We start from the raw sequence: 25,226 nt of genomic DNA on the forward strand, positions 1-25,226 counted from the left end.
GCGTTGCACTTCCGTAGGTCATGGCCATGCAGGGGATTGGAATTTGATCATCTGTCCCTTCCAACCCAAGCCATACTACGAATCTATGGCGCATCTTGTAGAACATATGCTTATAGGAAAAAAAAAAGTAGAAAAATTCTACCCCACCATTTTCTACTGGGCTCATTCAGAAAAGATTACTCAGCATATTGGGTCCCCCTTACAAGGCTACACCTATGTGCATAGGTGTGCCTCGGCCTAGCCTAGCATTTTCTTTAGGGTGCTATATAGGGGAAACAGTGAGCTCAGTCCTTCCTCTGGCCTTGAACGCTGCTTCCAAGTGTTGGCACATCTCTTGCCTGGTGACATGTTTCTATAGGTGAAGTAAAAGTGCTCAAGGTGGAAGCTGTTGGCAGAGAAAGAGAAAAGCTGCTGCCAGGGCCTCTGAGCCTCACGGTTCTGAAAGCTCCTCTCTTCCCCATCTGCCTTTCTAACCAGCAGAGCACTCTGCAACGTCTGTATTTAATTCTGGCAGGTTGTGAAGGGCAGAGGGGGGAGAAGCAGTGGCTTTTACACCAGTTATCATTCTATGCAGTGGCAAGCTATACTTTACTTTGGGGAAAGAAGACTTAGATGCATGCTTTTGTGACATCAAGTTAGATCTTGGGATGTTGAAAATAATAGGAAGAATGCATTTCCCGTTAACTTCTCTAGGAGCAGCTTGCACATTTCTGAAAGCAGATGGCATGATGTATATTAAATTATCACTTATGTCGGGGGGCTTATTTTAAGGATGGAAGTGTCGTCTCTTGGTATTTGTGCCAGAACTGCTCATCCCCAAATGAGGGTTTTTGCATTCCTCCAGCCATCCTGGAAAATACTTGAAGGAACACACCTTCCCAAAGACAGGTTAAAACTGTACCATCGTCTTCTTGTTTCGCATCTTTTAGTGGAAAGGGAAAGAGATTTTTAACCCTCTCCCCTCTCAAAAAAAAAAAAAAAGGGTCCAAACTTGCATGAACTGAAACAAAAGCAAATAGCAGATTTCATTGTAAATGTCCTCCATGTAGCTGAAGGGGTGGCATTGGCAAAAATAACGTGAATAAGTGTCGCAAAGATGCCTTGTAAAGAAATCTGAAGCAAATGTTGAGCCATCAACAATATTTATAACCTCTCACACTCGGAATAGAAGATACCAAGGGACTGCAATTACAGAGATATGACAAATGCTGCATTTTTAATGACTCCAGCTGTAGGACCCTTCATCGTACGAGAACGTCGCTGCTGGGAGCCATAACCTCAGTTTAATCCATGTACATTGGTCCTATCTTATGCACTGCCCGGTTTTTCCATGAGAAATATTGCTGTTGACCACCTACGGAGTTATATTCAGTTTTGCAGATATCTGTGTTCCATTTTTCACTTTGTTTTTGCTCCTCTCCATAATCTAGGCTGATAATAGAGTACACTTCTGTCTCACTTGCAATGCTTTGCACTCATTCTGATGCCCTTACGCCACATAAATATCGAATCACACTCTTCTGTGAATGAACTGTACTTTAATCCTCTTCACACCACTATTTCTAAATTAGTCTAGTAATTCTATCCCATCACCATGTAAAACTTCATCCGAAAATCAGCTCCTGCACGGGGCTCATTATGGGTTTGAGATACTCTGCCTCATTTGGAATATAAGCCTCTGGGGGCAGGAGAGGTGACCAAGTCCCACTGATTGCACTAGGACTGAAATACATAGAGAACCTACAGAATTTCAATGCCCCAATATGATTAGAAAGCTGGACCTGTGCCTTCCTGTCGGTGTTGCAAAGCAATATCCTTCATAGCATATGGAATTTAAGGTCAGTACTTGGTGTGCAATAGTTTAGTAGGTGGTCTGATCTATTTTACATATGCTGCTAACTTCTTTCCCTCCAAATATGATACGACCTGGCACTTGATTTCTCTTTCAAGAGTCCAGGTGCTCTCTTAGAAAATGTCCTCGTATTTTGGTTGCATTTAAGGTGCGTCTTAACCCATAGTAGTGTGATTTCTCCAGTCTCAAACATATGACCTTTCCCCTTCTCAGCACCTGAGCACAGTTTGCCAAGCAATGACAGACTGTGCTGTGCATCTATTCCCAGAAGAGCTTTCCGTGTTGCAATTCAGCCATCACTGTTATTCCTGGATGGCGAACCAAATAAGACATGTGTGGCCAAAAGAGTGAAAACTTCTCATCACCTTTAATGAAGCACCGGTTTAATCTTACTTTCACACGTTTTTCCTATGCAAGTCGATGAGAAAGAGCTCACGTTCCTGACCTGCTGCAGTGGAGGCAGGAGCCCAGCAGAGGGCTCAGGAAGCAGCCGCCAGCCCTGGGAAGCATCAGCATCCCTGGGAAGGTGCTGGGCAGGCGAGGCAGGGCCCGAGGGAAGAGCTCATCTGTTCAATCATATTCACCGTGCTCCTTACAACACCTCATACGGCATTAGCAAATAAACAAGCAGCCCAGACAACATCAGCTTTTATTACCGTGGATAGTGTCTTATATGTATTTTTAATCTTTGCCTGGGTATTTCTTACAAACTTTATTAATAAGAGGGAATGCTGCTGCACAGTAATATATGATTGCACTTAAAGCTTATGAAGCTCCCCTTTGGTTTTATAGTATCAGCACAGCAGGCTGCACTGAGCACCACATGAACTCATTTATAAAAAGCTTATTACAACATATAGCACGAGAGCCCCTTTTTAAAGCCCTGTATGGGAAACCAGTGCTATTAAACGCGATCATTTCCTTTAGCAAGGCCATGTAAACAACTCCGCCATTTGTTTTTATAAAGTCATCAGTGCCACTGCATACAAACCAGCACCAGCTGACAAAGCCAAGGAATCTACGAGACACCGTGCAAAGCATTTAGAACACATCACCAGCCCATGTTGACGTTGCAGAGGTCTCTGAGCATTTCTGCACCTTGTGAATGTGATATCGATGCACCAACCTTCCACTGGCAGATTTTTCCACCTAAAAAACGTAATCGATTCCATTAGCTTTATTATTATTATTTTTTAATCGCGCGGCTTTAACTTCAGATGAAAACAACAACAGAGAGAGCCACGATATTTAGATCAAGTGTTTTTCCATGCATATAAGCAAAGCAGGCTGCCAAAAGCCCACGCCAGTAATACATTTTCTGCTATCTAATCTATTACAAGGCAGCCTGATAGCAAAAAATGCCCTCGCTTTATTGGTTAGAGAAGTGATGTTTTTACAGATTTCGGAGATATTCCATGTTATCTGCAGAATTTAAGTGGGTCTTCCTTGTTGCGGAAGATTATAAAATAAATGCAGTTATCCACCATTTGTCTGCATTTGCAAGGCAGATCACACGGTAGCTGTAGCAGAGCAGCTGCTCTAGTGCAAGGCTACTCTGAAATACAGGGGCAGGTTATGAGTTAGCACCGTGTGGCTTCTTCACTGTGACTACTTTAAACAAACAGAAGACCTCAATACGCTTCAGCCACTTGTAGGGATTTATGTGAGTGGATTTAAGACTTCCAAGCTATTCAACAGGGCACCTTCTGCTGTGAATAGATGGAATAAATTTGAGTGCAGCCTATCTGCTTTCCCCTACTATTTTAAGAAGGGATGAATTATGTTCTGGAGATACTGATCTTCTTTCCTTTGGTACGGATGGCACTTAGTTCAGTTTGGATGAGATGTGAGAGCTAAGGTTGGGTGATATCACTCCCACCCAAAGCTGTTTTCTTTACTGTTCTCACCTGCACTTCATTTCTATCCATGAAGTCTATCCTGCATAACTAGCATTCAAGAGGACAGAAACAAAGAAAATCCAAAGTGAAAGATGCAGAGGATATTCACTGAAAAATCAATCAACAATCTAATTTTACCAAGGGAAGGGCCGTATCACGATAGTTTCTGGTGAAACCCATGTTGGAATCTAAACTGATGTGTGCAGCACAGGCCACTGAATGTACTGAGTAATTTGTCCTCTCAGACTAGAAACTGGAATTGACCTACAGAGTACTTTGTACCACAGCTGGAAATTATGATTAAAAAACCCCAGAGCTGAGCCTCAGCTGCTGGTAACTGCTTTTAAGCCCAGCACATTTATAGAGCTGAGAGAAGCCACACTACCCAAGAAGACATCTGTGAACTGGCCAGCTGTTAAATCCTGATTACTGGGAGAGCTCAAAGCCTGACTCTTGTAGAAACACTTATGATGGACAGACCCCAAGATGCTTGTCTGCATCACCCTGGCTTATTTGAACATACTGCAGTCAGCTTAAAGATGCATCCTGAACCTTCACTGAAAGAAAGAACCAAGGCTTATGCATGCTGATAGGAAGGAAAACTTGAAGATAGTCTACTTGTTTCATTAGCTTTTCATTGCCACAGTGAAATGGAACAGCAAAGAACAACCTGTGTAAGCACACTGCTGGTATCCTGCATTTTTGCCTTCTCCCTTGCATGGTACTCTATTAAATTTTCCCTTGTTTTTTATATTGTTCTGTAAACCCCAAATCACTGCACTACTCTGAGGTGTAATGCTGATGTCTCTTCTACGTCAGTTCCATTTTCAGTGTAATTTATGTAGCTGAATCTGTATCCAAACTCCAATCTAGATCACAAATGGAAGGCACGTGAATGACTGATTAATCTTCTCTCCAGAAACTGTTTCATGTAGATTGCCTTACTGTATTATCATCTTCATTCTCCTTCTGCGTAACAGATACAGCTGTTGATACAGGAATTCAGGTTTGTGGCTTCCTAAAAGAACTGTGGTACTTAAAATCTCTAGTTCCCCTGATTGAAAATCTTCCTGAGAAGCAGTTCATGTCCTTCTGCTAAAAGTGGGGGAGCAGAGGTTTGTCCTGATGTTGAAAGATATGATTTAGCTGGGAAGTATTGGTAATGGTAGGACTGGATGATCTTCTAGGTCTTTTCCAACCTTGATAATTCTGTGATTCTGTGATGAAAATATGTTAATTTTCAGAGATCTTGTTACCTAACTGGTCACAAAATGTGACTGCAATGAGGCATTCTTCACAGGTTGGCATGTTTACAGCAATGTCATGTAGGCATCAGTTCTGAGCTCCATTATTTGACATTTCTAACCATTATGGAGAGGAACATAGACAGTAATTTCCAACTGCTAGCAGCTAACCCAAAAACTGCAGGAGCGGTAGTAACAAAGACTATCAGAAATTGCTATAAGACTATCCTAGTAATATAAAGGAGGCCAAGGAAAGACACAGGCCACAATTTCCTGTTTATTTGCCATAATCTATGGATTTCTATACATTGGTAATAAATTCCTGTAGAGCCCTTGGGAATGCCAGCATCATGCCTCCAGCGCTGCAAGGCTAATACTGACTGCCCTTGGACACGTGAACACGAAACCAAGCAGGAATCAGGAAACCATATTAGATCTGTAATTGCTTTGTTGTGACCAGTACCAGCATGCTGCACTAATTATTCATATCTTCATCAGACTGGGCAATGAAATAAATAATTAAATAAGATGTCAACTAAAAACCTGGAGAGTTCAAAGAAGGGCAATGACAATACTTGCAGAATGAGAAAACAAATCTCTTCGTGCAAGGAAAGATAAGCTATGATCCAAAGGAAGCTGAACTAAAAATAAAGCGTGTGTTTCTAACAGCAATTAAGCACTGAATAAACCACCAAAGCCCATGGAGGATCCTCTGTTGCTATATGCTTTAAAATCAAAAAGCAAAAACCGAACCGGTGCTCTTCCAGAAGATGCACACTGCAATAGAAACCTGGCTATACCATCAGTGTGATTACCATGAGATACTCATAGGGGCTTTACTAGTTGCAAAACACAGCCCATTTTGCTACACTGGAAAAACAATAATCCAAAAAGGTGAGCAAATCCTGCTCTAAAGGCAAGGACTATATACAATGAACATCAACTGTATTTTGATCATGCTCCTAAAAGATGGAATGATTGGGAATCTGTGTATGGCCCTGCCTGGAAGGACACAGGTTAAGTTCACATCCCTTTTCTTCCTGTTTTCTCCTTTGCACCTTTTTCCTTCTTCACACTGATTTCCTGAAGGTCTTCAGCACACACTGTAAAATGGTTGCACTAGCAATACTTTTTAGACTCTTCCTTCTCAGCCTCTAGAATGAGAAGAGGGGATAGTTCACACTTTCCTGAAATACAAAGGAGATTTAACAAATTACAGAAGTATTATGTTTCCACGGAGTGAAGAAGCACTAAGCACTTCTGGAAACCAGCAGTTTTTATTTGCTAAGTGGCATCATGGCTTATTACTATTTAATACTTAGGATCCAGCTCCGAAGCAGGAACACTGAGTGTGAAGTGCCATACAAACATAGAATGAAAGACTGTTTCCTGCCCTTAATAGCTGTAATCGAAATGCTTCAGCAGCCCTCCTATCTGTCACTGCTCTAACCACTGTTTTGGAGTCCCAGTGTCAATCCTTTAGTGCCCTTCTCTGCTGCTGTCAGCTTCACAAACGAAGCAGCTGAATGCAATGGGTGACAAAGCAGTTTTTCCTGTAACAAAGAACACCTCTGATTTAAGAGACATAATTTAAATACATGTGGACAGCATATACAGCATGGAAGACCACTGGAAACACTGAGCAGAGGGGATGCTGGATTTTCAGAGAGCATAAGGGCCCTGTAAGGTCTCAGCCACTTCATCTGCAGACTGAATTGTCCAAACAGAAGTCTGTTTTTCTGTCCTTCACCTCTGATTGACCTCGATTCATGCAAGGATGATGGCTATGAAAATGGAACCACTCACAACGAGGCAGCAGGAGTGCTCACAGTCAAAGATTCAGGTTGGGCATTCACAGTTTCATCGACAGACACATTAACTCTTACAGTAAAAGCAGCACTGCTGTCCCTTGTAACATTAACCGTTGGATTTTTTTTAGATGCATGTCCTTGGCAGGGAGTGAAGTGAGTATAGAAATATATGGTGATATGAAAAAAATGAAGACAAATAAGGAGGAAGAGAATTATTTGCTATCAGTCCAGTGGATGTCATCACTTTTAGAGGCTTCTAAGAGTTGGGAATCATCAGTATAGGTGATGCTATATAGGAGAATATGTTTAAAATGGAATTCAGTTTTTCATTGAACATTTCCAATTCTTTTATTTTTGTTTCTTAATATTGCAGTTATCCATCATACGCATCTCTACGTTTACTTCTTTAATGGATTTCCTTTAAGGTATTGTAGATTTTTAAGATATCACCTGAGGATCTCTCTGGTCCTATTTCTCAACGATTCTAACTGAATAGACATACAAACAAAACTCCAAATGGGCTGCAAGCACAGGACTACTTGTGTTCAAATAGGATGTTGTTTCACGTACAGGAACTCTAGGAAACCTGCCTTAGGTTGCACGAGATGGTCTCCAGAACTCCCTTCCAAGCCCTATTATTCTGTTACTTTGTGAAGAACAGTGAATCTGAAGACAGAGATGGGACAGCTCATTTCTCAAGTCTCCATCTGAGATTTGAATGCTGAGTGTTGATGAATATGATTTAGCTGGGAAGTATCGGTAATGGTTGGACTAGATGATCTTCTAGGTCTTTTCCAACCTTGATAATTCTGTGATTCTGTGATTCTATTATGGGAAGCCTGGATCGTACAGCATGGATTTCCTGCTTCTCCAAATGTAGGAGCATGTAGGAATTCTCAATATCGCTGTAAATATCCAACACCACTATAAAGCTGAATAAATTCTGTGTCTCAAGAGCACCACACACCTGTAAAATCCTGTTTGACTGGGAGGTGAATGGCACTTTGCTCTTTTGGCACAGTATGTTTTTAGACTAGACTGTCATTTTATCATCTTCCTTTCTACCCAGGCAACAATCCAACTTCTTTACAACCCTCCATATGAATTTTGCATTGAATTACTCTCATTTCCTTCCTATAACGTCTTTGCCTCACATTTGTGCATTATGTTTTCCCTTATTCTGAAATTCACAGTGCAAGGCATCTGTCTAGTTCACAAACTTTCTTTGCAGTCAGCAGTTTTTGTACAAACTTCCCTTCTCCTGACCATGACTTTACAAACAATTCTCTGGGAGCTAGGAGAGATGGTTTAGTGGCTTTCTGTAGGTATGGTAAAGGGAGGACAGTTGGACTAGATGATCTTGTAGGTCCTTTCCAACCTTGTGATTCTCTGAATAACAAAACACCTGTGTTCCATGATCTTCTGGGCATTAGAATGCACTGCCCAGGGAGGTGGTGGAGTCACCGACCATGGGAGTGTTCAAGAAACGTCTGGATGCTGTGTTGATGAATATGATTTAGCTGGGAAGTATTGGTGATGGTTGGACTAGATGATTTTCTAGGTCTTTTTCAACCTTGATAATTCTGTGATTCTGTTCCAGCTTCTGTGTCTCCCACCTTGGGAAATATACTGCTTATTGTACATAAAATCTGCACTATGTGTATTACTCCCTAAAAGATGATGGGTATTTTCTGCAAGTCTACTCCATTCACTTCTTGTTCCTGTGCTTTTATTACACTGGTCTTGGAAGATTTTTTAAGCACATATTCTAGATACATATAAAACAAAACCCCAACAACATGAAATCATGCAGGATTGGCATAGAGATTGGAAAAGACAATAAATTGCCCAATCATCATGATGCAGCGGGTTGCATAAACATGACACAGTGGACTGCTGCAAAGATCACCAGAGTCTAGGGAAAAAAACAAACAGAAAGCATTATAAAACATATTGATGTACAAAGAACGCGTGTAGCACATCTTGCTAAGTGTGTATGTCCCTCTAAACCTTCTCATACAGAAGTGGGGGCTTACTGAATGTCTATGTTCCTCTAAACCTTCTCATACACAACTGGGGGCTTACTGAATGTCTGTGTCCCTCTAAACCTTCTCATACACAATTGGGGGCTTACCTGTGTGATGTGGTGTAGGGAGCCTGCTTTGGCAGGGGGGTTGGACTCGATGATCTCTAGAGGTCCCTTCCAACCCCTACAATTCTGTGATTCTGTGAATGTCTATGTCCCTCTAAACCTTCTCATACACAACTGGGGGCTTACTGAATGTCTGTGTCCCTCTAAACCTTCTCATACATAAGTGGGGGCTTATTGAATGTCTGTGTCCCTCTAAACCTTCTCACACCCAATTGGGGGCTTAGACAGAAAGCCAGAGGGCTTATGTATCGTATATCTACCCTGAGAGGGCCATACAGACAAAAACCCCTCTGAGGTGCACTGGTGGATGGCAAGGTGCTCAGAGCTCCGAGACAAAACTCCACAGGCAGAGCTGAGGGAGGAGCTGGAGGGGCCGGTTTAGGGTGTAATCCTAAGTACAGCTTAGGGCCCTGAAGGCACCCAGGGCTCATGGCCGTGCCCGCAGCACACCAGGCCGCTCGGCAGGGGGCGGGCCTCGCACCTCGCCGCCTCACACCCGCCCCCCCCCGGTTCCAACGGCCGCCCCGCGCCGCTCACCCTTCGCCTCCCTTCCCCGCCCTCAGAGGGGCGATGCTAACGGCACCGCGGCGCCTCCTCCGGCTCTGCAGCTCCACCTTCAGGATGGGCGACTCGACCTCCAGGCTGCCGAGGAAGGAAGAAGGGCTCCCCGGTAGGAGTCAGCGCGTTCCGGTTGCAGGTACGGCCCAGCCCGGCCCGGCCGTCCCCCGTCCCCCTCGGCCGGCCCTGAGGAACGCGAACCCATGCGCATGCGCACGAAGGTGGCGGCGCAGGCAGGGTGGGTGGGAGGGACAAGATGGCGGCGTCCTCATTGCTTTATGGATCCTTATGAGTCTGTTAAAGACAGACGTAATAATATCACTTGAAAGATCTAACCCAAGTGTATGGGAAGGTCTTAGAAAAAGTAGTTATTTCAGTGCCTGCTCTCTTTCTCCTTTCACTTTAAGTGCTTCTAAGTGCATAAGGTTGCAGCCTTGAATTAAGTGACTAATCCCACCTTGTCAGGCAGGCTAGCATGGAAAGCACTGCAAAATGAGTGCTATCTCTGTTCAATAGCAATGAGAGCAGAAGCAAAATGCCCCAGTGTGTGCTTAGAATGAGAGACAGTGAGCTCGTGTTGTGATGGGGAAGGTTCAGGTTGGATGTTAGGAAACATTTCTCCTCAGAAGGAGTGGTGGTGGCCTTATCACAGAATTATCAAGGTTGGAAAAGACCTAGAAGATCATCTAGTCCAACCATCACCAATACTTATAACCAGTGTCAGCCTTATAATGCACTGTTAGTGGCTGCTTCCCTTTCCAGTACTGCATTTTGCTGCTGAGGGGGGTTTGCTGAGCTGTCATTTTCACACCCTATTCAGCTTCTGTAATATTGACCTGTAGTTCTCCCTCCACCTGCAGAAATATGTGCTGTAGGCTGCTGACCATCTTGGCCATTGATATTGGAAACAACTGAATCTTACAACACAAGCCACTGCATAGTTTGCTTTATTTGCAATGAGTGTACATTACTGCTTTTTATGCTGACACCCAGTATAATCCCAGATCCTTTAAGAGTTTATCTTGCAGCAGTGCAGAGCCTGTGCTTCTCCTTGTTGACCTTCATGAAGTTTCTGTTGGCACAGACCTGAAGTCTTTCAAGGTCTCGTTGTACTGAAGATCTTCTGTTTGACATGTCCACTCTCGTCTTCAATTTAGCATCATTCTCAGACTTGCTGAGTGTGTTTTCTGTCACATCACTCATGTTCTTGTTTAAGATATTGAATGATATCGGCCCCAGTCCCTGGGGTAACCTGCTACACACAAGACATCAAGCTATTGATCACTGCCTTTTGATTTTGGTGATCCTGCCAGTTTTTGATGTGTTTAGTGTCAAGGAGACTGTCCTTCCAGCCTGTGCTTTCATGACTTCTAAATGCTAATACTGTGAGTGATGGTGCCAGAAACCCTGCTAAAGTCAACATATCATCCTCTGCTTTACCCTAATCTGCATAGCCAATCCTTTAATTGCAAAAGACAACCTGTCTGGTCAAGCATGATTTGTCCTGGGTTGAGTTTTCATCAGATGAGGTTTTTCTTTCTGGTCTAGAGGGATGCTGGTGTAGCAAAAGGTGTCCCTGCCTATAGCAGGGCCTTGGAACTAGATGACCTTAAAGGTCTCTTCCAACCCAAACCATTCTATGATTCTGTGGTTTTTCCACGGGCAGCCTCCTGAACCATGTTAGTTGTATTGCAACCGACTGCGCATCTTGGAAGTCTCATTGAATCGAGCCTTGAAGAGAGCTACATTGCTTTTCTTTTTCTTTGTAACACATTGACCATAGGAATATGTGACTCAGTGTGATTGGTTGTGATTCAAAGGGCTCAGTTGGGTGAAATACCCTTCTGTGAGTTGCATACGTTGCAGACAGTAGTAAACTTCACTTCCTCTGTCTGTAATTTAGTTAGACCTGTCTGATTCTCAACAACTTCCATAATCTGGGAGTGATGTGTTAATTCTCTTGCAGTAGAGCTGCTGCATTTGTATTTGAAAATCCCTTCATATGCTCTCTGTATAATGGTGCAATGCTATATCACGTTCTGCAGGAAAATCACGTGCTATTTGTTGCTTTTTACCTTTCCAGTAGAACTCTAGTTGTCAGAATTCCTTTTAGTTGCGATATTGCTGAAATCTTGCTATGTTTTTGTATGTTAACATACATTGCTTACACTATTTAATTGGCTGTTTATTTATGATAGTGGTAAGAGCCCTGATGATGTAGTGGAACCACCTGTGAAGCACTATGTAAATTTGCATGTATTTTTATATACGTATACATACCCACACACTCTGGTTGTTTTTCTTCAGCTGAGATAGCAAAATATTGTTAATTAGAAGGAATAGTTCATCCCACTGATCCCAATGAACAGTGCCAGGAAATAGCTTAGGTCACAATGTGTACATTTGTACTGAGTTAACTTTGAAGCAGTAAAGGTAAAACTCATAAGTAGACAGTCTTAACAATTATACAGAGCTATTAAAACTCACACATATGTGTGTGTTTATATATATATTTGTAGATTAATAGAGTAATCATTGCAGACTTGGAGGAGGTCACTGCGAATTTCTGTCTGACCTCCCATATATCACATTTCCATGAATTAATTCTTGTTTGAATCAGCTTGTTCTCTATAGAGAAAACAATGATTAAAAATGCCCTTTGACTGAGAACCCTCTGCAAAACTTCACTATTTTTGCCAGTGTTTCATAACTTCCTCCATTAAAATACCGCCTATTTTGAACCACTTTGCTGTGTTTGAACTTCAGCCATTGACGCTCGTTACAGCTTTTTTTATTTGCATCAAGGTGAAAAGTGTGACAGTGTGTGTTTGCAGCTTCTCATGAAATATATTTAGATGGTAATTGTTTATTAACCTTTTTTTAAAGAAGCAAAGACTTATTCAGACATAAAGCAAACAAAGCAAACTGTTTTATTCTGTCAACAGAAGGCGTGTTTTCCAGTCCTTCATTTGTTCTTGTTTCTTTTTCCTAAGCTGTCATCACTTATTTATCATCTTCCTTGACGTGTTGCTATCAGTAGTGACACAGGATTTTATTAGTGATAGTATTAGTGTCACCTGCAGTATTTTCCTTTTGTATATCATAGAATCACAGAATGGTTGGGTTGGAAGGGACCTCAAGGATCACAAAGCTCCAACCCCCCCACCACAGGCAGGGCCTCCAACCTCCACATTTAATACCAGCCCAGGCTGCCCAGGGCCCCATCCAACCTGGCCTTGAACACCTCCAGGGTTGGAGCATCCACAGCTTCTCTGGGCAGCTGTTCCATCACCTCGCTACTTTCTCTGTAAAGAACTTCCCCCTGATATCCAACCTAAGTCTGCCCTCCTCCATCATAAAGCCATTTCCCCTTGTCCTGCTGTTATCTACCCTTGTAAAGAGTTGACTCCCCTCCTGTTCATAGGCTCCCTTTAGGCACTGGAAGGCTGCAATGAGGTCACCCCACAGCCTTGTCCAGTCTGAACAAGCCTGGCTCCCTCAGCCTTTCTTTGTAGGGTAGGGTTCTGGTCTTATCCTCTTTGTTTCATATTAGCTTTGTATTCAGATTTAGCACTAAGATTTCAGTTTTAGTTGCCTTACCATTGTTAAATATGCGATCTTTGAGTACAAGGGAAGCTGTGCCTAGGCTGATTTGGGCTAGAACATGGTGCTTCCTGGAGGATGTACTGAAGTTTGACAACAGAGATCCCTTTCTGTTCCTTCAGAGACACGTTTCTTCACATTAATTTATGCACAGCATGGACACGCATTTGATGTGAACAGCTTTGCTCTTCCCCATCTGTCCCCAGGCTCTGGAAGTAGCGCATATTTTTCGCAGGATTCAGACAGATTGGATTCCACCTCAATGGAACCTATGTGCATAAAGAATAACATATCTTACATTCTTACAGGGAGTTTATTACAAGAGTTGTTTAAATGCGATGATAGACCTATTAGGACCCGTTTGGTTGATTTCTAATGCTGCATTTGGTACTTTATAGCAGCGTACATCTACTATAGAATCACAGAATGGCCTGTGTTGAAAAGGACCACAGTGACCATCTGATTTCAACCCCCTGCTGTGTGCAGGGTCACCAACCAGCAGCCCAGGCTGCCCAGAGCCACATCCAGCCTGGCCTTGAATGCCTGCAGGGATGGGGCATCCACAGCCTCCTTGGGCAACCTGTTCCAGTGCGTCACCATCCCTGCTGGAACCAGGACACTGTCCCTTGCTATTTGTCAATGAATACATCATAGCAATCTCCTTGTTTTTGTGCCTTGTTTGTGCTGCCCAGCATTAGGGAAAAATCTGCCACCTTATGTTTATTCTGTCCCTAAGTTCGTATGCAGTGTTAGTTTGAGAAGTTTTAAATAGATTTCCCCTGTCGTTCTGACAGTTTGTTGAGCTGTGTCAGACACACGAGGTTCTGAAATGGAATTGTGAACTCAAATGTAAGCTTAGTGTTTTCCGGGCTGCTTTTCAATAAACATAAGGAATAAAGAGAAAAACCATTAGATATCATTTCCTTTCATGAATTAAAAAAGTTCATTAAGCACGGGGAAATCTGAAACCTTGTGTGCATGAGTTTAATATCACCGTACAGAAGGTCTGAAATAGGGATTGTTGAGTGAGGCTGTGCCTCAGAACAGAGCTTACAAGGGAAATGCTGTTTCTCTGAAGGTTTGGGAATAGTTCTGTAAGGTTTTGAGTGCTTCACCTGATGGAGTGTTTTAGATAAAGAACCAATGTAGAAATAGCCATTTCTACATAGGTTTATATGGAATGCAGGTTAAAAAAATGAGGTATGACTTCAATTAAGTACAGTACAGGAGCAGGTTGAATAGCCATGTCGTATGAGCTCTAGCATCCCTCAAATTTCAATTTACCTTTCTAATTCAGAAGGGTTAATTACTTATTCCTTCGTTCTAAGAAACGATCTTTGCCTCAAATATGCTCAAGCCATCCATTTCCATAAATTATTAAAATTCATTACGATTTCACGGCGTATGTGGAGATTTAAATCAGAAAAGACGTAAAGCAGAGTGTGTTTCTTTGGGAAAGCACCTCATTTCCAGTGTCTGTTTACTATCTCAGTGTCTATTTACTATTTCAAGGCTAGGCTGGATGGGGCTGCGAGCAACCTGGTCTAGGTGTCCCTGCCTATAGCAGGCATTGGAACTGGGTGATCTTAAAGGTCCCTTCCAAACCACTGTGACACTGTCTGAAAGATAAGTTCTGATATTTATATTTCCACATCTTTACAGGTTGGTGTGAGATGAATTTGCTTGGAAATCCCATCCTAATAACACGCCATGACCTTTACTCTTGCTTTCTCTTTGTTTTTATGCTTTTTTCCCTCTTTGTTGGGTAGTTATATCTAAATACTAAACAGCTTGTTTGCAGCCCAAGCGTACAACTATAAATATTGTCCTGTCAGTTGAAAAATGGGAATTACTTTTTAACCACCCATTACATTTGCATTTTGGAAGGTGTTGCAAGGAGAAGCAAAGGTTAAGGCAGTCTAAAGGGATTTTTGCTGTTGTTTGTGTGTACCTTTTGCTCTTGACAGCTGGAAAACAACAACAAAAAGAAGATAGTATGCACACAGAAAGCTTGATAGATTAAAAGCGTACAAGAAGTACGTTTGTAGAGCTGCAACATCCAGCTGTCAAACGCAGCTCCCAAGGTAACATGAAAAAACCCAGTGCTCCCTTATCACCTCTAACTACATTGCAGCATAAAGGGCTACGTCACTCATCTTTAAGCCCTCTCAAAAGGGAAAAAAGAAGAAAGAATAATGAAAAAATGCCTGGCTGAGTCCCTGGAGCACCTCGCTGACTACTTAGCATGCCTCTCACAGTGGGATGCGCGGCGGCACGATGCACCGAGCTGCACCCACAGGACCGTGATGGGGCTGGCACGTGGGAAGGATCCCCGGGGTTTCTCTGGCAACAGCACAGGTTGCTGGGAAACGGAATTACCTAAATGGCAGAAACTTCACCCAACTGGCAGCCTCTTGAATGGAAATAGGGCTTGAAGGAGACTCCTCTTGCTGATACCGTAATTTCCCTCTCTGGTATGGAAAATGAATCCAGAGGTTCTTTATCCAGAGGATTAGGCATGGATACCGCTCTGAAAATTCATTCAAAGTTGCATAATAAAGAGGGTAATTATTTGCAGGAAGAGGTAGCGGTGTGGTACACTGGGTTCAGTACCTTCTTGTTGCTGTGGTTTTGAAAAGGGACATAATGTATAAATCTGACTAATCTGCATTGCTAAATAAACCGGTGGGAAGCTCAAGGCTTGTATTTACATGGGTTATTTTTTTCACTAGAGAATATTTCATGTTATTTTGCGTGAAGTCTGGGATATGTTGAACTCCTTTGGCTAATTCTGATCATTCTATCTGCTGTATGGTTTCTGCGTGAGTGCCATTGACCTGACGTTTAAGTTATATTGTAATTTCAACCCAGAAAAAAAGGAGTGTTGTGAGAATTGTCTCACTTTTTTTACATGCCTTTGTTTTACTGTTTCAAATCTCATGAACTTAGATGCTAAGCAGATATGGGGATGTTAGCATATATATGTTTTAAATGATGGGTTGTTGCAGCTATTCACATACAAGTAGGCATTGCTAAAATAATGGGTAGTAATTTAGGTTGTGACCCTGGGTTGCACAGGATGTGCACAGATGTGATATGCATTGCTTAGTGCATATCACAGGAAGGTACATGGGATTAGGCTGCCTGCTGGGGCTTCACTTACCACTTCAGAGAGGAGTGAATGGTGGAAAAGCCTTTGTTTGAGCTTTACCTTGTACTGAGTACAGAGCTGGGATGGAGCACTGGGAGGGACTGTTGGGATTCATTGACTCTGGTGCAGTCTATGTGCATAATTAATCATGTGATGAATGTCAAAAGGCATTTAAACTTTAAATGCCCCTTTCATCCACAGGCTGCAAGGGGAGCATCCAGTGATGGAGGCGTGTGTGTTAGTTACATCAATGATGGTGTGAGCCTTGCCTCTGCTGTCTCAGACAACCAAGTGGTCTGTCTCAGACAGACCAGGGTCCTGACTTGTATATCAGTTATGTAATGCTGTTACTTTTTAAATAAAATAGTAAAAAAATGACTTGAACCTTGAAGACTATCCAGTTTCATCCCCTGTGCCATAGACAGGGATACCACTCAGTACATCAGGTTGCCCAAAGATCCATCCAACCTTGTTTTGGGCACATCCAGGGACAGTGTAACAAATCATGGACACTTCTGTCCTGGTCTTCCATTTGAAAGACTTTTCCAGCAATTGACTGTCTTGGCTATTTAAAATGTTTTAAGTTTGAAACTGTTTTTAAACATTCTTTTTATCTCTTTAGTTGTTGTGTTTTCTAGTCATTGAGCATCTCTCTGTTTTCTGTTATTTCTTTGAGGAGAGAAGAGAGATGCTGGTCACAATGCCTTCTCATTGTGTATTCTGTCAAAGAGAAAAGCTATTTTAATGCCTGCCCATAAAATAGGTTACTTTTCAAAAGACAGAATCATACTTTTGAACACAGTTGATCTGTGTTATATATGTTATTCTTAAAGGGTAACTCATGGAGACTCATTCAGACCAGATCTGTTCATGCTTTACGTTATGGTTACATGACCAGATTAGCTCAGTGTAAGCCTGGTGTGAATTTATAGCATAAAAACTAATCCAGGTAACTTTCTACTAATGCCTTTGTTGTGCCCTGAATGCTGAGTCAACTGCTTAGCTTCATTAAAAGGTAGGCTGTGTTACACTTACTCTAGAGTAAAACAGGGCAGTTACCACGAAGAAATGTGGTAATGAGAATTTTGTTTGCATGCATCATTTTTGTCTTTTGCTAAGGTTCACGTGCAACATTTCCAGTAACAAAGGATTTCCAAAGTGAGATGATGCTCAGCAACAGTCCAGTTGGTTCACATACGTAACTGCAGAAGTGCAGCTTTAGTTCCCTCAGAATATCGTTACATGGTGGTACAGTCATTGAATGTTTGGCTTTTAATTGTGTGATAGGCTCTGTTTTATCTTGCATGCTAATACTCTATTTATTATGTGAAGACTTTCAGTGGTGTGGATGTATTTGTATATTGCTCTCATTTTGATATTTGCACATTTTTTATGATACATACGAAACCTGCATTTAAATTTGTAGCTCAATTAGAATAGTACACATAAATAAGTCTTTAGTTCAAATAAGATAAAAGCCCATGCAATATATAATTATGCTTATTGCAGTTTCTTATTTATTGCTCGCAGCTCCTTCTTGCTGCAGATAGGCAAAATTGTACTTAGTGGAATTTCATCCACTTGGGTGAGCAGATTATTGAGTCTTAGTTTCAAAGACAGAATCTTGCTTACTACTGAGGCATGTGGACAACTGGACTGTATTAAACTGGAGTTTTGGTGCCTCAGATGCTGTCTGTTAACCCCTGCTGGAAACCCACTGAGAAAGTAGAACATTCATCTCCTAAAAAATTCATCCTAGAACCTGTTTACTCATCTGTAGCTACTTCAGGTTATTCAGTCAGCTCCCAAAGCAGGAGCAGATCCCCAAAATGGCCATCAGTATTTTGGCATGCTCCACTGTATGGCCTCACATTGAGCACTGGGTGCAGAAAGACATAAAACTATAGGAAAGAATCCAAAGGAGGACTGCAGAGATAGGGGAGGATGCAGAGTCAAGATGTATGAGGACTGCTGGGGTTCTTTGGTTATAGAAGAGTCTGAGAGGAGGCCTTGTGACTGTATGCTTTTCTGTCTCCCAGCTTTCTCCTTAAGCTTAGACATTGAGCCCAAGGCCTGATAACAATTAAGGTCTCATTAAGACTTATAACCACCACTTATGTGTTTGAAACTGGGGGTTGAAAGAGCTGATAGTAGACACCTGGGTCAACAGCTGAAGACCAGGTGAGCATGCACTTCAACTATGACTGAGTCAACCATCTTATCCCTAAGTTGCGTGCAACCCAAAGATCCTTGGAGTTTTCTGTTGTTGTAGTAGTTGGCTGTATGATAGGATCTCTCTTTGAGTAGGAATATTTCTTGGGGTTGCCTGTGTTGTAGAGATCCCTCATACTTTGATATCAAGATGTTTTTTGCTAGTATGGATCCTTGGTTAGTGGCTAATAGATTGTTCAATTTTGTTATCTTTGCTGGGATTATGTTTTCCTTTGTAAGCATGTAATTAGTCTCTTATATGTTACTGTTGACCAGGTCTGGGGCTGATAATGTCTTCAGTTGTGTGTTCATGTCCACTTTGAAACAGGGCATTCTGCTCATGGAAAGTGCTTTTTGATATTGTTGGCAACTGCATGTGGTAACTGTGTGGAAGTGTTGAGTGGTGTAAGGATTTGGTGTAGTACTTTATAACTTGTTTCTCACTACTGAGTGGGTTAGCAAATGTGTTTTCTTATCAGATTGCCTACATTTCTTGCTATGTGATTTAATTTGGTCCCCTGTGCTGCACTTTGTCATCAAATTGCTTTTCAAAGTACTTGAAGGATGTTCTCACTCAGCGGGTAGGATTCCATCCCACTCAGATAAGTCAGATTCAAACTCTGAGTACAAAACATGGGCATTGCAGACTATTTCTGTACCAAGAAATTAAACAGAATCTAGACGGTAGGTAGCTATGCCTTCCTTTATTTTTGTAGTGTTCCACTATGGCATAGCTGTGGCTTTGGCTGGGCTGTTGGGAGAAGTTTGGAAGATATCACCTGAGGTCATTAAATGCCCAGCAGTAGGGTACAGGTGTCCCCATTCTTTGGTGAAGTGCAGGCTTGTCTTTTTGCAATGAAATAATGATTTTTCTGCTTTAGTCATCACTGAGGAATCATCTTTGTGTGGAGTGTTTCACGTGCCAGTTAAAACCTACTCAGTACTTAATTTAATTTACAATAATTATAAGCAAGCTTTTTGGAAGGGGTGGGGAACCATCAAATATGTTTTATGCATGTAGATGGATGTGTACAGACTTTCCTATGTATTGCTGTTGTAAAAATCAGTTTTTTAAGTACAGTGCAAATTTAGAAGTGGAAAATGAGTAAAAATGACTCTCTCAGGGCTGATTACTGGATACAGGTCATGATGCTAATCTGTGTAGAACCGTTTAAAACATGTAGTTTGTGGGAATGATAATTGTTGAAAAGGATGCTGACTACAAAGCCTTTTGTACTTGAATTTTACAACAAAGCCCTTCCTCGGTGCATAACAAAGAATATGATCTTATTCTTTAAGCATAGACTGATGATTACAAGAGGGGAACTTGACCATAAAAATTTTCTTATTAATTTGATTTTGTTTCAGAGCATCCTTTTCCATAATCACTGTAGCTACTAAGACTTTATATCCACTTCATTGCAAGTCTATTTTCAGTATATCCAAGTTACCTATAAGTGGATACCATTATGAATAACTACTTCTACCTGCAGTGCTATGCATATATTTTTCATGTTGCGTGCTGTAATCGCTTTTCTAAATGACAGTCAGAAATGCCTGTGAAGCTGAGTTCCTAACATTTTGATTTTTGTAAGTGTCTGTTTTTTCTCCTGAGGAAACAGATTTCTGATAGAAATTATAAGCAGTTAAGGGTACGAATGATGTTTGAAGTTCCCTGTAGAACTTTATAGATACAGTGCGTACATCTAAAAGGTTTTGAGTGGCGCTGGACAAAGGAAATGGAAAAGCAAAATTCTGTTTCTTATTCCCATGAAAAATAGCTGTCTAGAGGGCTGGAGAGGAGTGTGTCTAATGAAGTTATTAGAAACTGTGCATTTAGTACTTTCTGATTGGAATGTCATGCCAACAGATGAGTTGTTGAAGTATATTCCCACGCTGAAATATTTAAGATGTTGTTGATCACTTCCTGTAGTTGTTTTCATTTAATTTTCCAACCATACCTCTCCTGCTACTCCTCTTTCTTTTATATTGCTTGCTGTTATAGCTATGTTCGCTTACTTATGGATTCTTTGAACTTCACCGGTGTTGGGCTATTTAACAAAGAATGAAAATGAAGAACAAAGAGTGTCATTAGACAATTCATTGTTAACTTTTTCCTCATAAGAACAGCCCAGTAGAAAGGGACTTTTTCATTTCATGGATTGTACTGTCACCATTTGATAATACATGAAGAAAGTATTTGGCTCCAAGATCAAACATCTAAAGAACTTATGGTTTGTTCTCAAAGGAACTGGTTTTACTCATCAGTTGCGGGCCTTCCCACCAATAATAGCAGAAGCTCTAACAGAGGTAGCTCTGACATGACCAATATGAAGAGTGTATTTACTCCTAAGAGCAAAGTGTTTTGGGTCATGTCACACACATGCTGCTCATGAGCAGTGTTTTCATACCAGGTACTCAGAACAATGTGTTGCTTGTCTTTTGTTGATCCATAGTACAGAAATGTCGTGCCAAGAAGGAAAAAAAGGGAAATTATAAATATACCCAACATTTAAGTGTCTTAAGAATAGCACTTTAAAATTTTCCAATGGGTAGATGTATTTCAATGTGTACACATACTTGTTAGTATTTGTAGTTTATATTATCTGTGTTTAGGCATTCATGCTAAACTGTTCTTCATGTGAAAATATAGACCTGTGTGTTTGGATTTTGTAAATAATCCCTTCATGTTAATTTTTCTCATAAGGCTTGCTCGTTAGCCTGGTATGCTTGCATTTATTTTCTTCACTTGTAATGAATGCATTCGTTTCCATGTGTAACAGCTTAAGAGGTGAGTTGCTTCTTCTACGCCTATACATATATACTAGTATAGGTAGCTGGGTATCTCCTTTTTATGAGTGGAAGAGTGCATGGATGAAGGAATTTTACAATGCAAACTGAGGAAACATCAGGAGGCTTCTGAAAGTAGAATTTTAAATGAACTGATTGCTATGAGAGGAAGTGAAAAGAACAGAGTAAATAACTTGAATGATGCCTGAGACCCAGATAAATATTTTTTTTCCCCCAGTTCATGGAACAAAATATTCATTGGGTGGGTAAGATACTGTGAAAGAATAAAGGTATGGATTTTTCTTTGAGCACAGGGATGTAGGTGGTGTGAAGGGCCAAGCTATGTGCTGTTCTGCTGTCATAAGCTTGACAATGTGATGATGGCCAGGTTTGCACTAGAGATGGAGCAGAGAATATTTGTAAAGAAAGATGAGGAAAGTTAGGTGGAGCCCTGGGCAACTTCATCAAGCGTTTGATTTGTTGGCTGGCAGTCCTTAACACAGCAGTGGAATTGGAACTGGATGGTCTTTGAGGTCCCTTCCAATCCAAGCCATTCTATGATTCAGTGATTCTGTGAATTCAGCTTTCCATGTATTTTGTGCATTGCAAGAGAGTGGTTGGAGGCTTATTTATGGAAGGGATGAAGGATTATGTCAAAAGACTTTGACAGCTGGGGGGAAGAAGATGCGCCATGCTCAGTAGCACCTTTCAAGATGCAAGCAGTGCTGGTGGTGTGGAGCAGAAATGTAATTGCAGAGTATTTAAGAGATAAGAGAGAATTAGAAGAGTTACAGTAAACTACACATTTGAAAACATGCTGTAAGACAGGAAGAGGGTAGTCATTGCTGTAAATGAGATCCATTGTGTTTGAAGCAGTGTGTACTGAGAGATAAAATGAGGCTCTTCATCATATTAGTGAGGCTGTCCTTTTCTGTAAAGCGTTTGGCTACTGGGGAATACATTTCTTTTTCCTGCTGTACTTTCTGGAAGAATAATATCCAGTAGTTCAAATTGTTTGTCCCTTCTGGAATTGTATATTTTTGGAATGTACCTTTTGGCAGAAGACCAATGAAAAGATGAGTTTCTAATGATGTCTGTTGGAGTACTATAGATTCAGGAGGTCTTTTTGTTCCCATGTGGATGCCTCATGGTCTTTCAGTAGAGGCCAGTCGACATATTAGAGCCTTCTGTCAAGTGCACAAAGAAGATAAACAGGAAAAACTAAACCTAGTCATTTTTTCACCGTTTTTGGCACATCATAACGATGCTAGATGTTAACTGAGAAGGTGGGATGTGCAATATTTGGAGAGAAAAATGTGATATTTGTTTGTTAATGGTGTTCCTTCTGGAGTTGGGAGGCTGCTGGGAATAACACAGGTAGATCTGTTTATGGCCATTGAGAGCTCTTGTCCGTCTGTCTAAAGGGTAGATAATTGTACCTAATGCCTTACAGCTGTTAGTTTGACTTATGTACAAAAGAGTAGTGGAGAGTGTGCAATTTCTTGTACGTTGTTCTGCTTAGGAGGTAGTGTGTTTTTTCCTTTCTTCCAGGCTTGGAATAGGTATTTGTTTTGGTTTAACTTGCTCAGAGGGAGAATGCTTTTCACTTTTCTGAGCTAAGTGAGCTTTAGCCCTGAGTCAAACCCTGGGGAAAACCGGATTGCTGGGTCATGAATGGCACTGAGCCTCAGAACAGCAGGGACTCTATCCTGAACCCTTAACAAACAGATCACTGGTATCCATAAACTTATAAAATATGCATGGTTAGGGAAGTAGTGTATTTTCTGCATAATTTATTGTGCTCATTAATGTAAATGCATGGACTTAAAATTTGGCATTTTGCCTTGGCAAGTAGCTCATAGGTAAAAGAAAGATTAGCTGTGTAATTCTCCATGTGTGCGTCATTGGCATCCAACAGATGTTGAAGTTCTTTACCCTGAGAGTGATGAGGTGCTGGAACAGCTGCCCAGAGAGGCTGTGGATGCCCCGTCCATCCCTGGAGGTGTTGAAGGCCGGGCTGGCTGGGGCCAAATGGTATTAAATGTGGAGGTTGGTGGACCTACCTGTGGCAGGGTGGTTGGAGCTTCGTGGTCCTTGAGATCCCTTCCAACCCAAGCTGTTCTGTGGGCAGTTTGCTAAGCACTGTTATGTTCTCTGGATCAGGTGAGGTTTAGTATCAGTTTTGAGCTGATTCTTAATCATTTTTGACTATACAGGAACAATTGGTTTTCAGACTGGAGTTGAGAAAGTTAAACGTGTGTGACTTTTGAATGTGATCTTAATTCAAATCTATACGTTTCCTACTCCTGGCACCTTCCCATGATTCTCCGGAGGAGAGAAAGAAAACGTTATTTTAAGGAGTATTTGGTACTTATTAAAATTACCCGTACACCCGCCTTCCCGAGAATTTTGATTTACTGCAGGTTGTTCCTGTGTCGCATGCGGACATTTTTAGAGAACAGATTTCTTATCGCTGTGAGCACTGAATGGCTTCCAGAGCTCCACGATCAGGGAGCAAAAACCTTACATCCCTCATAAAAGGTAGGAAACCGTGCGATCTATAAGCCGATTTGGCAGAGGCAGCGGCTGTTGGTGCCAAGATTTGGTTCCTGACCCGCAGCTTCCTGTTTTTAAATCTATTAATTGATTTGCAAAGAGCATCTTTTGGAAACAAGGACTCCGACAGCCTGGCACAGGCTGGAGCTCCGCCAAGACTGCTTGGGAAGCTTGCCATGCGGGGAGCGAGCGAGCGCGGGAGCGAGCGAGCCGAGGGAAGAAAAAAAGGCAAGACTTGGCACGGCGCAGTCAAATCAGCTTCTTTTGTCTGCTTCCTCGGTTTGAGCTTCAGGAAAGAAAACCGTCCTGGGGTACAGAGAAACTCAGAACTTTTTTTTTCCCCTGGTTTTCAAACTTAGCTGGCTTTTTAAGTCTCCTGGGTTGTCCGAAAGTGGTGGCACACAGAATGATGCTCGGTTGGCAGCGGTGAGAGAAATAAGGCTTCTTCAATGAAGCCTCCACAATGTCAGGTTACACATGTGAAATACGATATTTGATTTTTTTTTCCTTTTTTTTTTTTTCTTGTGTGCATGTCTGAGTAAACTGTAAGGGAGCCAAAGAACTTGGAAGAATACAGAGGGAATGCTGAAATCAAGAGGGAGAAATTCTGTTTTGTTTTGTTTTTTTTCCCTTTTTGCGGCAACAAAAAAGTTTTTGTTGACACAAATTTGCTTTAAAACCAAATCTGACCTCCTCCGGAATGTGTTCAGAATGGGAATTTCAACATTTCTCTCATACGTGCTGCAGATGTTAACTTTGAACCGAACGTCCTTAAAGCTTCCGTCCGACTCAGCGTTGGAGTAAGAGTAGAGACAAAGTTGGGACATCTTAATGCGAAAGTGAGTATGTGCTTAAAGCAGTGCTGTTTGTTTTGCTGCTCTGTGCTGCCCCAGCTCCATCTCGCAGCTATCGGTGCCAGCACTGAAGACCAGCAGGGCAAGAAGACACCCAGACTGTGCCTGTAGGGCTGTAAAAGAAATGAGAGCCCGGCTGTTTTGTTACTGCTTTCAGAGATTTCTTCCAGTGCTTCTTAGGAGGCAGCGTGTGAAACTGCCTAATTTTCTTCTGCTGGAAGAAATCAGAGGTGGGGAAGTATTGACTTCTGCCAAGGGAGGGATGTTTGGAGATGACGGAGCTGGGTTTGAAATGATGACGCTGGATATGGGAAGTTCAGTTTGTAGTTACAGTACCTGTTTGTTGTAAATTGTGGAAAAATCTGCTTTTTTTTTTTCTTCTTTTTTCTTTCTTTTTTTTTTCCTTCCCCCCCATGTGTGGATTAAAAAGATCTGTGACGACTGAAGCGTGGATGTCTTTTGATTTCAATAAAATTAAGGACCTGAAAATCCATTATTGGCTTTCTCCAAGGGTGCCTGGATTTTCAGTGAGACAGGTATCTTATT

General features: G+C 41.7%; 1 protein-coding gene and 1 long non-coding RNA gene across 5 annotated transcripts in view; one reads left to right on the top strand and one right to left on the bottom strand.

The window, feature by feature from the left end:
• Positions 1-4,522: 4,522 nt before the first annotated feature.
• LOC116653160 lies at positions 4,523-9,603 on the bottom strand. Its single transcript, XR_004306571.1, has 2 exons — positions 9,495-9,603; positions 4,523-8,720 (listed from the first exon to the last, which is right to left on the bottom strand). It is a non-coding gene; the product is annotated as an uncharacterized LOC116653160 (long non-coding RNA).
• Positions 9,501-25,226, top strand: part of MSRA (methionine sulfoxide reductase A) — a 241,674-nt gene continuing 225,948 nt past the window's right edge. For 3 of the 4 annotated variants that reach the window (XM_015859751.2, XM_015859752.2, XM_032443475.1), the window contains exon 1: positions 9,501-9,654. In XM_015859751.2, coding sequence (XP_015715237.1) covers positions 9,528-9,654 — 127 coding nt within the window. In that variant the 5' untranslated portion in view covers positions 9,501-9,527. Of the gene's footprint in view, positions 9,655-23,739; positions 24,666-25,226 lie in introns of those variants that run through there. The other variant, XM_015859753.2, reaches the window with a different exon arrangement.

Source organism: Coturnix japonica, chromosome 3 (assembly GCF_001577835.2).
Source record: "Coturnix japonica isolate 7356 chromosome 3, Coturnix japonica 2.1, whole genome shotgun sequence".
Taxonomy (NCBI): domain Eukaryota; kingdom Metazoa; phylum Chordata; class Aves; order Galliformes; family Phasianidae; genus Coturnix; species Coturnix japonica.